This window comes from Leuciscus leuciscus, assembly GCF_965113295.1.
Source record: "Leuciscus leuciscus genome assembly, chromosome: 1".
In the NCBI taxonomy this organism is placed as follows: domain Eukaryota; kingdom Metazoa; phylum Chordata; class Actinopteri; order Cypriniformes; family Leuciscidae; genus Leuciscus; species Leuciscus leuciscus.
The window spans coordinates 34,325,261-34,342,590 of record NC_138725.1 but is presented as its reverse complement, the minus strand read 5'-3'; the positions used below and the strand labels follow the sequence as shown (position 1 = coordinate 34,342,590).

Here is a 17,330-nt window from a genome sequence, read left to right as displayed (position 1 = left end):
AAAAAAAATAATTATTCACAACATAAGTCTTTTGAAACAAAAGCCTCAGCAGCAGAATGATGTGACGACTCAGTCTTATAGCTTGAAGCCTTACCCTTTCAATAGATTTAATGCTGCTCACAGGTACAGAGAAAACAGCATTCTAGACGTAACTGAAACGGGCGCTATAGACCTCATACAACCATGCCATGAATTCAAAGCCTTCATCAACACAACGGAGGAGAATAGAATGAGAAAATACACATATGAGGTGATTCGATTTGCAGCAGCTTGTATGAACACCCGTACAAATGGCACTATTCATTTTGGAGTGGCAGACAAACCACATGGACAAATTCTGGGTGTAAGCATGCAGAAAACAGATGATTTTGATATAAAACAGAAACGTGCAATTGAAAAACATTTCAAATTGGAAAAGCTGGTTGAAATAGCAAAGAGCTGCATTAAACCTCCTCGATTTGTTGAAGTTCTCAAAGCTGACATGACATCTGCAGGAAAATATGTTATTGAGGTAGACATAGAGCCGTCCTCCATAGTCTGTGAAGAATTTTACTTTAACACTTATAATGTTGATAAAAATATAGATGCAGATGCAGAAAAAGATGAGATGCAACAGCCTACCGGTGCAGACAAGCAGCAGAAAGATGGCAAGTCTTTTTTTATAAGAAACAGCAGCACAATTGATAATCTTATTAAATCCACAAAGGAGTATAAGAAACATATTGAAAACATGCAACGATTGTCCCAGTTGAGGAAGGACGCTGAAGAAAAGCATCTCTCTGTTGTCAAAAAAAGTGTGCAAGGCTCTAAACTGTGTGAGATGATAACAGGAGGGACCCAGTCTTTAGACAAGTCACACTTCACATCATACATTTTGGTGGCTAACAAGTCTCATCCTGTTCAGCTGGAAAACCTGGATTTCCTTCATCACATGGATCTAGTGGCTGTTCTGGATTTCGATCCAGAATCTGCTGAGAGGGGCCTGAATAAGCTACTTGAAGAGAGAAAAATGTTTAATGTTCATTTACCAGCTCAGTATAAAGTTACCGGTGCAGTTGAAGACATTTTAAACAAGTTAAAGCTGACCAAAAACACAAGCTGGGTATTCTGTAATGGAGGCAGTAATGGGGAAAACCCCTCTGATGTTGACAACTGGTTGACTGAGAAGGGATCTTCAGTGCGTGATGTTGTTTCTTTCCTGTGTAGAAAAGATGTGGTGCATCGCAAGAAACTTCTCACCATATTCCTGCTGTTAAGTCAGGTGAGCGACGCCAACGACCCTTTGCTTGAGACATTCAGTATGTTTTTACAAGAGCTTAATGGAGGAAACCAAATCTTATGCATCAGTGACAATGAAACATCATACACCTACTGGAAGGAACTAATTAAGGGCCGATATAAAGCTGACATCTCTACAAGATGCATTTATGAGCTAAGTTTTGCTGAGGTCAATGGCACCGTGCTCAGTCTGTGGTCAGAGAATCGCAAATCAAGCTGGTTTCTGCCTTGTGGTGGTGGCAGTAATGTTGTACTCTCACAGAAAACTGAGGAATCCTTAGATATGCTGAGTGTTCTTTGTGTGAACCAGTGTGAAGGAGGAAATGAGGACAAAGAACATCATGACGAGACATTTTACAGGGGAGGAAAGGTGTCTTGGTGGAACTTCTACTTCTCAGAACAGCCCGGATCAATGTCAGTCATCAAACGTGACAAATTAGACTACATCGTCAAAACTATTATTCCAGACATACGCAGCCGGAAGAGAGCTTGTGAGTTTTTCAAAATCTTTCATCTTCCAGGCTGTGGTGGCACTACGTTAGCCATGCATGTCTTATGGACACTGAAGGATGAATACCGTTGTGCAGTGCTGAAGGAAACAACACATGATTATACTGCCGTAGCCGAACAGGTTGTGCAGCTACTAACATATGAGACAAAAGAGAAACTTACACGACTTCCTGTTTTGCTCATGATTGATGACTTCCAAGACAAAGTAGAAACACTCCAACATCAAATTGAAGAGGAATATCAGAAGCAAAATATTTGTTCAAATTCTCCTCAAGTCATAATTATCAACTGCATGAAAGTTGAATCTCGTGAACAAACTGAAGGAATTGACAATGCAGTTTTCATTGGAAAAGATCTATCTGAGAAGGAACAGAAACAGTTTGAAAAAAAGCTAAAGGAGTTTGAGAGAAAAGATACAAACACTGAAACATTTTATGGATTCATGAATCTGACCAACTTTTCCTTTGACTACATTCAGGGCGTTGTGAAAAATACCCTGAAGGGCTTCAACTTCCAAGACAAACATTCTCAGCTTTTTGCAGTTCTTGTCCTCCTGGGTACCTACTGCAATAATGCATTGCTGTCTGTCTCTACATGTGAAGAGTTCCTTGGTCTGCAAACAAAACCAAACGTTGAAGTTGAAGATGGATTTAAGGAATTTTCAACTCTTTTAACAAGATGCACAGCCTATTCCAACATTACCTTTGAGGGTGTGAGAGTGATTCACTCAAGTATAGCTCAACACTGTTCGGAAGAGCTGTCGACTTCTCATGGAGTGACAAAGGCACAAATCACTAACCTTCTGCTCACAACAGACTTGTTTTATGAGTACGCTCTGGGGAAACAAAAATTAATGCAGGATGTTCACAATATATTGGTGAAGAAGCAATATTTAGCCAATGATGAAGACTCACTTTTTTCACCTCTTATCCAGGATATAATGAAAGAGACTCCAGGGATGGAAGAAATTGTTCTCCTCAATGCAGCAAAGTGCCTCAGAAAGGATGCAGTAATATTCCAGCTCCTCGCCAGGTACTACATCAAAAAACAAGATTTTAAAAAGGCCATGGTCTGGGCAACGAAGGCCAAAGACCTTTCAAAGGAGGACTCCTACATATGTGACACAGTATCAGAGGTACTTGTGTGTGAGCTCAAGCATGCTTTTGATGAAGACGACGATGATCCCATTAAGCCAGACAGTCTTGATAGGTATCTTATATTGGCTGAGTCTGCAGCAGAAGCTTGCAAAGAAACACAACAAATTGCAAACAACGAGGCCAATAATCGTCTGGAAAGACAAAAGGATTATAATACTTACAACACTGCTGGCCATCTCGGTGAACTTCAAACCACAGCTACAGTCATAGAAATACTGCAAAAGACACCACTAAACTCAGATTTCACTCCCAACAACAATTGCCTTACTCAAGTCTTGTTGGGTAAAATTACCACTGAGGATTTGTCAAGAGAGAAACCTGATCTCAAGCAATATTGTGATGCATTGCAGAAACACATGAGCTTTCTTCTTCAACTAAAAAACACAATGAAGCAGCATTTTGTTTTTCTTGACAGTTTTTTTGTCAACTTAATCCCTCTTTTTGATGGGAAAGAAAAACATTACAAGCTGACAATGGACATGGTTCGCAAGTACTTTCAACAGTACACTGACCTCTTTTGTAAAATAAATTGGAGTGAGCTGGTCAAGAATGAGCACATAAACCACACGGTTAAAATTGAGCAGACGCGTGAATGTCTGGAGAGGAACAAGGGTGATTCCTATACAGGACTTCTACAATATTTGTATGAGGAAGACTCTGCATCAACTCTTGAAGAGATCATCCAGCAGTATAATTTCATTCTGAAGAACTCACAAAATGAAAAAGACAACATGGACATTGTCAGATTTTTCTATGCCAATGTAATTCTGGCCAACATCAAACCTAAATCTAAGTACATCAAGCCTGGCCGAGACCTTCATAAATTACTCTATGAAATAATCAATTGCCCCACACCCTCCAGTGAGCTGCCATTGCACTACATCACAGTTTTGTTGTTATGGAAAGAAAAGAACAGAGAATTACCAAACATTGTGTTAAAAATGAAGGAGTCATACTCAGCAGAGCTGAAACCTTTCTCTAATGGAAAGAGAGCAGCCGTCCATTTTTACCTAGGGAAGCACAGTGGTCTGATTTCCCAGAGGGATATCAACAGCTGTTTAGGATCAAAGCAGAACATCTCAATTCAATGGGATGATGAAGGAATGTGTAAGAAAGTGAGAGACAGTGTCAGTGAGAAGCTTCACCGATTTTCTGGTCAAATCTTTGACAATTTGATCAGGGTTGAAGATGTGAATGTTAAGGTTTATCCAATGTTCAGAAGCCAGTTACGTAAAGAATCTGGCACAAAAGTGACATTCTTCATCGGATTCTCAATAAATGGACCAGTTGCAATTGACATACTTTGTGTCAGAAACAGAGTTGGCTTTACCTACACTGTTATCCCTTGCTGTAGAAAAAGGCCAAATTCTGACAATATCATACACTCTAAAAAGAGATGTGTTAAAAAACAACACACAGCATGTGTTGATGGCATTTTGACACATGTTGTGTAGATTTTTAACACTCAATGTGTGTTAAAATGTAACTCTGGATACACTCTAAAAAGAGAATTGTTAAAAAACAACACACATTATGTGTTGATGATATTTTGACACGTGTTGATATTTAACACACAATGTGTGTTAAAATGTAACTCTGGATAGAATAGCACTGGGTGGAGGAGAGTTTGTGTTTATGAAAAAAAATAGGCCTATTTTATATGGTATCCCATAAAATGCTCAAAAATATATTAAACAATACATTCAAATAAATAAATTAAATCTTAATTCATGAAAACTTAAAGATTAACGGGTGTTTTTTTGCAGCCAATCACATCATGCCTCTTTTTCAATGTCTTTTTCAAATGCTGCTTTCACTTGTTATTAATAACCAGATTAATCAGACTCTACAGAAGCTCTTATTGAGAATTAACAGGTTTTGGTGTTGACGATTCATTGAATGTTTCATTTAAAGTCACCAGAATCGTGATTAGTGTCAGCTTTATTTGGGGTCTTGACCCCTTGACTCATTAACTTTAGTTGTCCTTGATTGCTGTAAATGTATCTGTATTTTAACACTTTTAAAACAGCAGAAATAATTATGGGAAAAATATGCTCAGATGAGAACATTATCATCATGGACATGTAAGATTGTTCAGCTCAGCAAGAATTTAATATTTGAAAGATAAGTGTAATATATAAAAGATGATTTTTAAAAAGATTAGCATATTGCAATTAGCTTAAAATTAATTTTTAGATACACACTTCGTACAGAATTTTACAGACTATGGTATCAAAAAGACATCAAGAATCAGCACATGAATCTCAACAATGGTGACAAACGAAAAGCTTCATGCCACAATGCATGCTGGGTGCCACCATAGTACAAATCTCATCCATGACTCCCAGCATGCATTGCGGCATGAAGCTTTTCGTTTGTCACCATTGTTGAGATTCATGTGCTGATTCTTGATCTCTGTGTCTGACTTGTTTCTGCTGCTGATTAACATTTTCAGAAAACATTTTTTTATCATGCACTGCTGGATAGCATGATGTAGTATCACAAGATTGTGCAATTGAATGCGCACCATCCATATACTCATAAGCTTGATCAGATCAGCACTTGTTGAATATGAGATCATCAAGAAACATCTGATCATATTTTCTCCCACCATAACAAATGTATTTTATTAAAATACAGTTAAAGCAGCCAGAGAAAAACTAAAAGAAGAGTAAAGGGTCAAGAGCTCAAATAAAGGAGCCATTAATCACGATTCTGGTGACTTCAAAAAAACATTCAATGAAACATCAACATCTAAAACTCAGTTAATTCTCAATAAGAGCTTGTCTATGTGTATTCATGATGTCTAAACCATCCAAATGTTCAAACAAACTCTTTATTAAACGTCACTGGACTCCATAAACACAAGTTAACAATACGTTTCAGTGTTCATCCAAACACTCAGTTGTAAAAACACAGGAAGTAACTCTGGCAAATACACACCGACTACAGTCACATATGTGACACATATCTGACACAAGTTGTGTAACTATAACACATTAGTGTGTAAAAGGTTTCAACACACTTCTGTGTAAGAGGAATAACACATTAGTTGTGTTAAAGGTAATACAAAATGTGTAGTCCTTATAAACACAGAGATGTGTTAAGAATTGACACAGGTTGTGTGTTAAATTTGACACAACATGTGTTGTCCCCATAGACAGTATAAGAAGTGGACAGAGTCATCTCATTGGAACTCAATTGAGACAAGTGAAGCCCATTTTTTAGGACTTCCGTTCCTGACACGCAGACTCAAACCGAGCTTGACGACGTAGATGTGACGTGAGCAACCCGTCTGTCTTCTACACAGCAAAATCCCCAGTGTTAAATTAACACTCCTCAGTGTACATATGTGTCCACACCAGGGTGGGAATTATGTAATTTTAGGGGCAAGGCCATTTGGCCTCCACCTTTTCTTTTTTTTTTTGGGGCACCAAGGCCATATGACAGGGCACAAAGGCCATTGAGTACAATTCGATGGTTTTCCCATTCAGATTGATACCATAACATCCTAATTTGGAATAAGACATGGATTATGACTTTTTTAATAAAAATAAAAAAACATTTTTTAATGAGAGAGAGAGAGAGAGAGAGAGAGCACCATTACATCCAGAAGGTATACACCCTCACACAACAATAGAAACACCACAAATGCCAATAAAAACATTCAAAATATTCATTCAGTCCTCTATATCATGTGAGTGTGAGAGAGAGAACCATTTCATCCAGAAGGTAAACACCCTCACAACAATAGAAACAACATAAATGCCAAAAAAGCATTCAGAAACAACACAAATGCCAATAAAAGCATTCAAAATATTCATTCAGTCCTCTATATCATGTGAGAATGTGAGTTATTAATTATGATTATCAAAGTTTACATTCAATATAGGATATAAACAAATTGTGTGTAAACATGTTATAATTTGCCTATACATACATACATATACATAACATCAATTGTGAGAATATGACTAATAGTAAAGACTAGTACTAATAAATAAACATTAGGCCTATGCTAAAGTTATTAAATAGCAGTCCCAAACTAGTTTTTGTTAATACAATGTTGGTATGAGCCACTACAGTCATTTAAAAATATAAAAAATAACACAAAGAAAAAATAGTGGCATTTTGGGGTTAATATGGAAAGGACAGTTACCATGGTGAATACACAATATTAACAATAACTGTTAATGAAACATGGAAACTGCTCCTGGTGAATAGAATAGAATGAAAATCATACCTGCATTACTTTTATTTCGTGTAATTTACAACGTAACGGCGTTGCAAGCTCGTAGTTTCTTTTGCACTTGATCACATCAGTGAGGCGATACAGCGCGCGCGCCGCCGCATTTGCGCGTGCAATTGAAGAGTGTGCGCTACGAGAACAGGATAACGGCTGACAGGACAAGAAAGTCCGTTTTTCTGAGGTGAAAAACTTTATCTCAGCGTACACTTATGTCACTGCCTGGGTTTGTGCTGGGTTTTCTGAAGTAGTCATGATTCGCCTCTCATAACATAACAAAGGGGTGGTGGTGGCGCAATGGATAAGACACATGCCTTTGATGTGAGAGACCCGGGTTCGAATCCACTGTGAGACACCAATGTGTCCCTGAGCAAGACACTTAACCCCTAGTTGCTCCAGAGGCGTGCGACCTCTGACATATATAGCAATTGTAAGTCGCTTTGTATAAAAGCGTCAGCTAAATGAGTAAATGTAAATGTAAATGTAAATAACATGCTCTAAACACGCACGCAGAGTGGAAAAGGAGGCGCGGGGAGCAAGGATCACAGCGCAAATTTGAACTATATCGATATGCGATATGGTCTAATTCCATATCGCATTTCAAAAATATATCGATATATTTTTTAGATCGATAATATCGCCCAGCCCTACACTGCACCTGCGCGAATCCACAAACTAGCCTAATTGAAGTTCAGAGACTACTTGGGTGGCTCGCTGTAATTCAAAGCAAGCCCACTATGCCGCACTGGCGCTTTATACATGGAACTTGGACAGGGCCAGGGCACACAGGCCACTGTGGCCGTACGATGATTTTTTTTTTCACGGGGCATGAAGGCCAAAGTGTAGGGCAATGGCGGCCATGGCCGCGTAGCCGCGGTATAATTCCCACCCTGGTCCACACTACAGGGTGTTAAAAATTAACACTGAAGCAGTGTTGAAGTTAATGAGTTAATTAAGTTAACACTGAAGCAGTGTTGAAGTTAATGAGATAATTAAGTGATTAATTAAGTGATGATTGGCCATTAGTGGTGACACCTGATGATAACAAGCAGACTCACTGAAGGAAAGAGAAACAAGAACAGAAAAAAGAGAAACACAAGAACTACTGACTTCGAGCCATTATTGCACTTATTATTTTACCAGTTTGACTTTATTTCTGTCATACATCTACACATGTTCTTATTTAGATTTAACAGAAGTTTAGATGGTAATGTTTTATGGAATGTTTCGTTTCATGTCACCATTATGGTGGTCAGTGGTTGCTTTAGTTGGGCTCTTGACCCTTTACTATTTAACATTAGTATTTCTCTGGCTGCTCCAACTCTGTGTTTATAGAGCATATGTGTTGTGGCAAGAGAAACTATGATTTAGGCTGTGTTTCCTGAAAGCATCGCAAGCCTAATTTGATCGTACAGACCTTTTGTTGCAGTTGGTCTGCAATCAAGTTAAGTTTAAGATGCTTTTGGAAATGCAGCCCTGGTTATGTTTCAATGATGAAATTAATAGTTACATGATTCAATGAGGTCACCCAGCATTATAAACTGATTATCTAATTGTTTTATAAATTTTCACTACAGTAGTTACTTCTAGTAATGTTTTAAAGATCTGAAGGATTGAAAATCACACACTGAGATAAAGAATCTACATATGAATCTCAACAATGGTGACAATCAAACAAATGCTTAATGTTGCAATGCATGATGGGAGCCACCAATCAGAACGCATCAATGGCTGACATCATGCATTGCAGCATGAATAAATTATGCAGCTGAATTGTCCTGTAATTTTCATTGTTTTTTTCTGTTGGCTTTTATTTTGCTATTGTTTTGTTCTGACTTTAGTAGCTTGTTTTGTGATGTTCAGAGTTGATCTGTTTGTCACTAGTTTGTTTTTTGTCACCATTGTTGAGATTCATATGCTGATTCTTGATGTCTGTGTGTTTAAACACAATAACTTCTTTGCACAAAGTATTTTCAAAATTTTTGATATTGCTGTTGGATCTCAAACTGTAGAATCTCAGAGCTGCAATCACCAATACTAAAATGAGACATCAAGCATATAGTCAAAAATTTAGACTCTCACATCAGTGAATGAGGACACTACATGATGATAATGTTTTTATCATTAAACATATTGTGAGCAGGTCATGTTTTCTCTTGCAGTAACAAATGTGCTTTATAAACACAATGTTGTAGCAACCAGAGAAAAACTAATATTGAAAAGTGTCAAGAGCCCAACTAAAGCAAACACTGACCACCAAAATGGTAACTTGAAAAGAAAAAGTCAACTTTTGTCGATGTATGACAGAAATAAAGTCAAACTGGTAATAAGTGCAACAATGTGTAATGACTCGAAGTCAGTAGTTCTTGTGTTTCTCTTTTTTCTGTTATTGTTTTTTCTCTTTCCGTTTTTCCGTTATTGCATTAACTTCAACACTGCTTCAGTGTTAACTTAATTATCTCATTAACTTCAACACTGCTTCAGTGTTAATTTTGAACACCCTGTAGTGTGGACACATATGTACACTGAGGAGTGTTAATTTAACACTGGGGATTTTGCTGTGTTAGTGGCTGTGGCATGAGAAATCTGAATCATTCCCGTCCGAATCTTGCAGAGACAGAGAGCGTGAGGAGGTGTCCACGAGCTAGGAGCAGGAGAAACTTTTGCTAGGTATTCTGATTAATTATTTTGTCATTTTGCCTCCACGTCCCCCCGATTGCCCACGAGCTTCTCCTCCCGTCCATACGGTAATCTCTCTACTGTGCGACAGAGAGTCGCGTGGTTATGACGCAATCGTTAGCCTACTTTTACAAACACTGCTTCTACGGGGCCATAACATAAGCTACAAGGTAATGGAGCATTTTATACATTGTCGTGTTTCTTTAGAAATAAATAATGGACAAATGGAGTCTTTAAACGCCTCAGATGTAAAGTTATTCGCTGTCAAAGTGACGCCAAAATGAATGGGAGTCAATGGGATGCTAACAGCAGGTGAAGTTCTGCTACAAGATGGTGGCACGCGGCCGGCTTCAACTTCCGGTCGACTTCCTTCCCGCTTGGTTGTCCCTGAGCACACACACTACATGTGTTAAATTCTACACAACATGTGTTGTCCCTGAGCACACACACTACATGTGTTAAAATCTACACAACATGTGTTGTCCCTGAGCACACACACTACATGTGTTAAAATCTACACAACATGTGTTGTCCCTGAGCACACAACACATCTCTTTTTACAGGTTGTGTTGTTTTCAACTCATCATTTTATAAGAGCGTGCCCCGACACTCACCATCACTGTGAATGGTATGCAGTGTTTGCTATGTTCTCAAACAAACAGGCCAGTGTAAATAAAAGTTATTTATATACAATATTTTGTCAGTTGCTACATTTCAATTAAATTCAAAGTGCAAACTCAGTTAACTGTTACCTCTTCATGAACTTTTGTCAAAAGCAGCATTATCAATTAGGGGTTGAAGCGTGAATAACTGAATAATGTCCAGTACAGTGAGTCTGTCCAGTCATTGAGCTTGAAACATTGTGTTGTACTTTGTGTGCACATGCATTCTGTACTCGACTATTGATTAAATGGTTAATATTTTTGCATCTGGCCCTTTCGCTTTATTTTTTAAAATGATACAATTTGTGTGTTAAAATGACTTACACAGTGAATGAGTTAAAATTAACACAAAACTAGTAGTCCTGGAGCTCACCCACGCATGTGTCAAAATTTAACACAGGTTGTGTCATTTTTAACACATTCTTTCTAAGAGTGTACAATTTTCCATTAAAACATCAATATACAGTAGAAAACAAAGCCTACAGGAATATACTGTGAATTAACAGCGCTCAAAGTCGACACTCAGAGGCTGTTTTCCCAATCACACCCTATACCCTCATTCACTATTCCCTACATTAGTTCACTAATATAGTCCACTTGACAGAGTGAATGAAAAGAAGTGAGTGAATTGAGACACTGATGAACACCTGATAAGCAGAATCACTGAAGGACAGAGAAACAATAACAGAAAAAAGAGAAACACAAGAACTACAACTGACTTCCAGCAACACTGAGTGTGAAACCAGTTTACAAACCAGTTTAACATTATTTATTTCATACAAAAGTTCTTGTTGAGAATTAAAAGATATTTAGTTGTTGATGTTTTATTGAAAATAATAAAGTTTGTTGTCACCATGATGGAGATCAGTATGTGTTTTAGTTGGGCTCTTGACCCTTGACATTATGACTTTATTTTATCTCTGGCCTGACTGCTTTAACTGTGTGTTTATAAAACGCATTTGTTTTGGCAAGAAAAAGCCAAAAGAAAGATGATCAGGTGTTTTAGGCTGTTGAGATGATGCCATAATCATCCTGGACATGTCTGGTTCTTTGATCGCATCCACCAGGGGCGTTTCTAGGATTTAAAAACATCAGGGGCTGAGCCCGAAATGTCAGGGGCTAGGGTGGGTAAGAAGATAACAGTATTTGATACAGAGAATAATGTATAATTTTAGGCCTATATGCAGATAGACTGGTTAAAAAATTCAGTCCTGGCACTGTAGCCACACCAGGCCATACTACCACATAGACACACACATTGAAATATGAGGTAGTTAGGGGGGTTGGGGGGCATGCTCCCCCGAGAACATTTTGATTTCTCAGACCTACATATGTGCATTTTAAGGTGTTTGACGGCCAACATTTTTTGATAACAATAGCTTTAAAAGCATGTCAGTGGGCAGTAGCATAAATTATTTGTCAAGCAGATAACAGATTCTTAAACATGAGAATGAGGATAAATGTTGAAATGAATGATCCACAGTACAAAATGGAAATGCAGAATGTTTCTGCTTATTGTTGACAATACACAACCACATAATCCAAACAGGAATGGCCTTAAATGAGAAATCTTTCAAGGATTATTTTGCATAGATGTAAACTTTTTAGCATTAACACTAGAAGTGCCAGAATTCCATAACTACTAGAACTGCCGCAAGCGGTCATTTTGACCGCTAGATTCCAAACTCTATATCTTTAATGATACATACCCAATTGAGAGATTAATGCATTTATTGTATTAGGATATATTTTAAAAACAAAACAACACCAAACTGTACATTTAAACAAGTTTAATTATACATTTATAAATAATATCTGTAGATGTCCTGAACAAAATAACGGAGTAGCCTATGTTTTCATGTTTCCACTGTTCGATTCGCGCCCGCGCCCGCCGACACACACACACACACACACCATATTACAGCATTGCAGTCTTGACATTGCAGCCTGTTCATTATAGCCATAATAAAATAGTCAACCTAACATATACAAATTCCACTGCTCTGTTTATATAGTCAGTATAGCCTCGTACAATTCGTACCATTTTGCACGTGTGAAGAGGATGATTTTTTCCGTCGATATTGGAACGTGAGTGAAGTACAAAGCCTATAATAAAGTAGTTTAGTTTAAAATAGTTTACCATCCAAATACATCGCAAATGTTGAAACATTTTGATTCTAATTAGAGAATTACGTGAGCCTAACGCCGCTTACTTTCACTTATAAAGTATTTCATTTTGGCTTGTTTACATTTACATTTATTCATTTAGCTGACGCTTTTATCCGAAGCGACTTACAATTGCTATATATGTCAGAGGTCGCACGCCTCTGGAGCAACTAGGGGTTAAGTGTCTTGCTCAGGGACACATTGGTGTCTCACAGTGGATTCGAACCCGGGTCTCTCACACCAAAGGCATGTGTCTTATCCATTGCGCCACCACCACCACGTTTATAGTTATTTTTTCATTCTTGTTCTGTTCTGAATATCATTACATTTAAATTATTTGTTGTTGAATATGTTTTGTGTATTTTTACCACATTTTATTGTTGTGTATATTGGTATAGCCTATAATAATACCGCGAAATTCAGTGCGGTCAATATGACCGTCTATGGCCGAAATAGGTAAATATGTTAATTAGTTTTTTTGCCTTATGTGCAATTTATATGAAAAACATTTTAAATGAAAATACAGACACTTTTAGGAAAAGTCAGGTACCGGCAGGATTTTATTTATTTTTTCAACAAAGTTATTGCAGATATAAAATTCAAAACGGTCAAAATGACCGCCATGGCACTTCTAGTGTTAAAGATTGGTTTCAGCAACTTGTTTCTTTCTTGAGTTAATCAATGTTTTTGGTACTATTAAATCAGTTAAATTAAATTTCAATTGTTCACTCATAAAGACAGTCACTTGTCACCATTACTGGCCTAATGATGCAAGTTGTGCAAACACAGACAAGCGGAGTGATTCAAACTGTGAAAAGGCTGATGCTGGTGAATTATTCGAACACATTCGAGGACCTTAGTAGTAATAACCCTACGGCAAGTGTCAAAATTTGATTGATGGCTTCCGGTTGTCATTGACCTTTCCGGTTGCCCTTCCGGTCACTATTGTTATGGATTGACCTATTGACCCTTCCTATCCGTCGATCATGTGGTTTTGACAGTTAGTTTTGACCTATTGCCCCTTCCTATCCCTTCGATCATGTGTTTTGACAGGTTGACCTTCCGGTGTCTATCCGGCATATGTTGTTATGGTTTTCCCTATTGACCTTGCTTTGATCAGTGTTTTGACAGAAAGTTTTGCCCTATTTGAACCTTTTTAGCCCTAGATCATGTGATTTTGACAGAAGCTTTTGCCATTTAACCTTTTTAACCCTAGATCATGTGTATGACAGAAAGTTTGAAGGCTCTGTTATATAGATGTGTCAGCATCTCCTCCGCATTCCAGAGCACATTGTGTGCCCCTTTGGAATGAGAGAAGAAAAAGACTGTGTAAGTGTGTCACACGACCATTGAAAAAACAATTATACAAACAATTAAATGTTTATAGAGTGCTGAAGAAAAACAACATACAGGTTATGGAAATCAGTGTGATGTCTATCACACAAAAGTATATAAATGAAATGGTTATAAAAAAAATGTAACTATGGTTGAAAAAAACATTCTGTTCTTTTAAAAGTATATAAATAAATTGCTTATAATATAATATAAAATCACAGAGTGGTTCTCTCTCTCTCTCTCTCTCTCTCTCTCTCTCTCCTCTCTCTCTCTCTCTCTCTCTCTCTCTCTCTCTCTCTCTCTCTCTCCCTCTCTCTCTCTCTCTCTCCTCTCTCTCTCTCTCTCTCTCTCTCTCTCTCTCTCTCTCTCTCTCTCTCTCTCTCCCTCTCTCTCTCTCTCTCTCCCTCTCTCTCTCTCTCTCTCTCTCTCTCCCTCTCTCTCTCTCTCTCTCTCTCTCTCTCTCTCTCTCTCTCTCTCTCTCTCTCCTCTCTCTCTCTCTCTCTCTCTCTCCTCTCTCTCTCTCTCTCTCTCTCTCTCTCTCTCTCTCTCAGCTCCGTCTATCGTTCTCTGACTCAGAGGGGCCTCTGTGCATCATGTCAGAGCGTATGTGATGTTAGTCTGCTAATGCATTTCCAGAGACAAAGTTTTGTTCATACTAAATTTATTTCAAAATATAATCGTAAAGTTTAAATATGATCTTTTAAAATGAAAGACTTTTATCTTTAAAGTTTGAATACATACGCATCTTCTATTTATCTTTTAGAAGATTACTGTAATGATTTTGTTTAACGGTTTTAAAGTATAATTGTTATTAAACAATGTCTGTTCAAAAACTTTAGATGGTTGAAAAACTGTACTTAGTCAATCATAATTTTTTGTCCATGCGGGGGTTTCAATTTTTATGTTGGGGGCTTTCCATAGAATCCATAGAATATTGCATATTCTATCCCGTACACCTAAACACGACCATCGCAGAAAACTATAAAATAAATAATTTAATATCATTTCTAAGCTGTGTTGTGTGCGCACACACGCGGTTCTAAAAAATCTCTATTTTAAATTAAATTATTAATAAATATATAACCAATGAATAATAACATATGTTACTAAAATGTATTTAAAAAATGTAAACAAAGTTTTAGCTAAATAAATATATAAATAAAAACACCTTACATTTCCAGAGAGGCGAAGTAGTTCTTTATGCAACGATAAAAAACAATCCAAAAAGCAAATAGTTGACCAGATGAGCCTCGGGGGGACAATGTCACAGTAAATCTAGTCTGCGTTCCAGAGTACATCCAGAGTTTTATACTAAATTCATTTAAAAGCATAACCTTATAAATGAGATATTTTAAAATTAAAAGACTGTTTAAATCAAATCTTTAAAGTTTTATTAAAATCATATCTTCTATTTATCTTCTTAGAAGACTTATGTATTTTTTTATTTTTTTTTTATTTTTTTTTACTAAACAGCATCTGTTCAAAAACTTTAGATTTAAATAAAAGCAAAAATTATGCTTAGATCTTATTCATACAAAAATATTTCAAACAGTATTTTTGTCCATACAACATGAAACATGTTGTCAAAGTTTGTCACAATGTTTTTGTTGTTGTTGTTGTTGTTATGTTGTTTTTAAGAAATCCGAGGACTCCACGTTGCTCTTATTTAGACTAAGTTTGTATCATTTGGAAAATCACCACACAATTTCAGAGACGCGATGTGTGATAAGTAATATTTAATATATTTAATATTTAATTTTACTCGTCTTGATTCAAAGCATGATCTTACTGGTAGCTATGATCTATTACACGTATAAGATAATTTTTACTTGTATCTCCCGAACTATCCTTAATCAGTGTGGAAACACACAAGGTGAAACCCTTTACTGAGAATATACTATCGGTTATCTACTCAAAATATATGTAGAAGTTTAAATCCGGTGTTTAAAATCTGTCTGGTGGCCGCATGAACAGACTTTGGGTAGAGCTGATGATACTATAGCAGGAAGCATGCCCTTTGACCTCCTCAATTGTGGAGGTTTTTTTTTTGTTTTTTTTGTTTTTTTTGTTAAAGACGCTACTACAAGTTAGTTCTCCCAAAAGAATTTCTCCCATCTAGCGGTGAAATTGTATTCTGCATTTAAACAAATAGTGCTCTCTAGCGCCTCGCTTTTTGCAACTGCGTGTTGCAACTGCGGTAGCCATTATGTGTCAAGAATCTATGACAACATGTCTTCCAATAGCACTTCATCGAGTTTAATTGTACATGTTCTACTGTTATGCTGCCTATATAATGATTTACACAAGCAAGCAATGAAAAAAAGCTTGTAATTCAGACCGTAACTTTGACTCACCCGTCGAGAAGAAAGCAGACAACTTCCCTTTCAAAGTCTTTCTCCTTCATTAGCTCTTTCCACCTGGGAGAAGCTATCCCGATATTTATATACATCCCGATAAATTACATTTTTGCTTTTTGGCCACGAGGATTCCTTCTCCTGTGGCTCGGCATAAGTATGATCCAGCATTATATTGTACCGTGCAGTGCCTCCCATATGGTCTAGCGGTTAGGATTCCTGGTTTTCATCCAGGCTGCCCGGGTTCAACTCCCGGTATGGAAAGTCATTTTTTTTTACATTGTCAACAAAATTCAAGTTATTCAATAATCATTTTTAGTAATTTATAGGCTTAGAGGCCTACACGAACTGCAGAAACAAGCAGAAGATATGTAAAAACTCATAAATGCTGTTTCAGTACTGAAACATTTTCACAAATACAATTATATAGAATTCAGAAAATTTCACTATGGAATATTTACTTTATCATAATTTCAATTTTGGTACATCATCATTTAAACTTTTCATCTCATAATTATGACGCATAGTCAATTTTAATTTAAACTTTTTGTTATAATTATTACTAAATTCAGAATTACAATTTTTGTCAATTTTAATGTAACACTATTTTGATGGTCCTTTTGAATGTGCTGATGACTATACTAGTGTTGATGATGAAACGTGTTGAGTTAGGCTAGCGCTTTTTGTCCCTCTCTGGTATTATAGTGTTTCAAGATGGCGGAACGACACGGAAGCCTCCTTGGACTTACCCGCCCCATGTAAATAAAGATAAGAAATGTTTCGCTTACGAGGATAAGTCAGATCATTGGCAGAGGTCATTTTACACCCATGAGGACATATTTTATGAATACAGACAATGATTTTAGCTAATAAAATAAAAAAATTTCAACGAGCGAATCTACACATGAGTGGCCTTCAGAAGTAGTTGTTCCTAGAAATTATT

At 37.0% G+C, this 17,330-nt stretch overlaps 1 protein-coding gene and 1 long non-coding RNA gene across 2 annotated transcripts in view; both read left to right on the top strand.

Annotated features, from left to right (window-relative positions):
• The window catches only part of LOC309477335 (sterile alpha motif domain-containing protein 9-like), a 112,260-nt gene extending 106,016 nt beyond the window's left edge, over positions 1-6,244 (top strand). Inside the window, 1 exon segment of the mRNA XM_082140551.1 lies at positions 2-6,244. Coding sequence (XP_081996677.1) covers positions 2-4,399 — 4,398 coding nt within the window. The 3' untranslated portion in view covers positions 4,400-6,244.
• The window catches only part of LOC309478300, a 175,395-nt gene that overhangs the window by 86,814 nt on the left and 71,251 nt on the right, over positions 1-17,330 (top strand). The gene's annotated exons all lie outside the window — the stretch shown is intronic.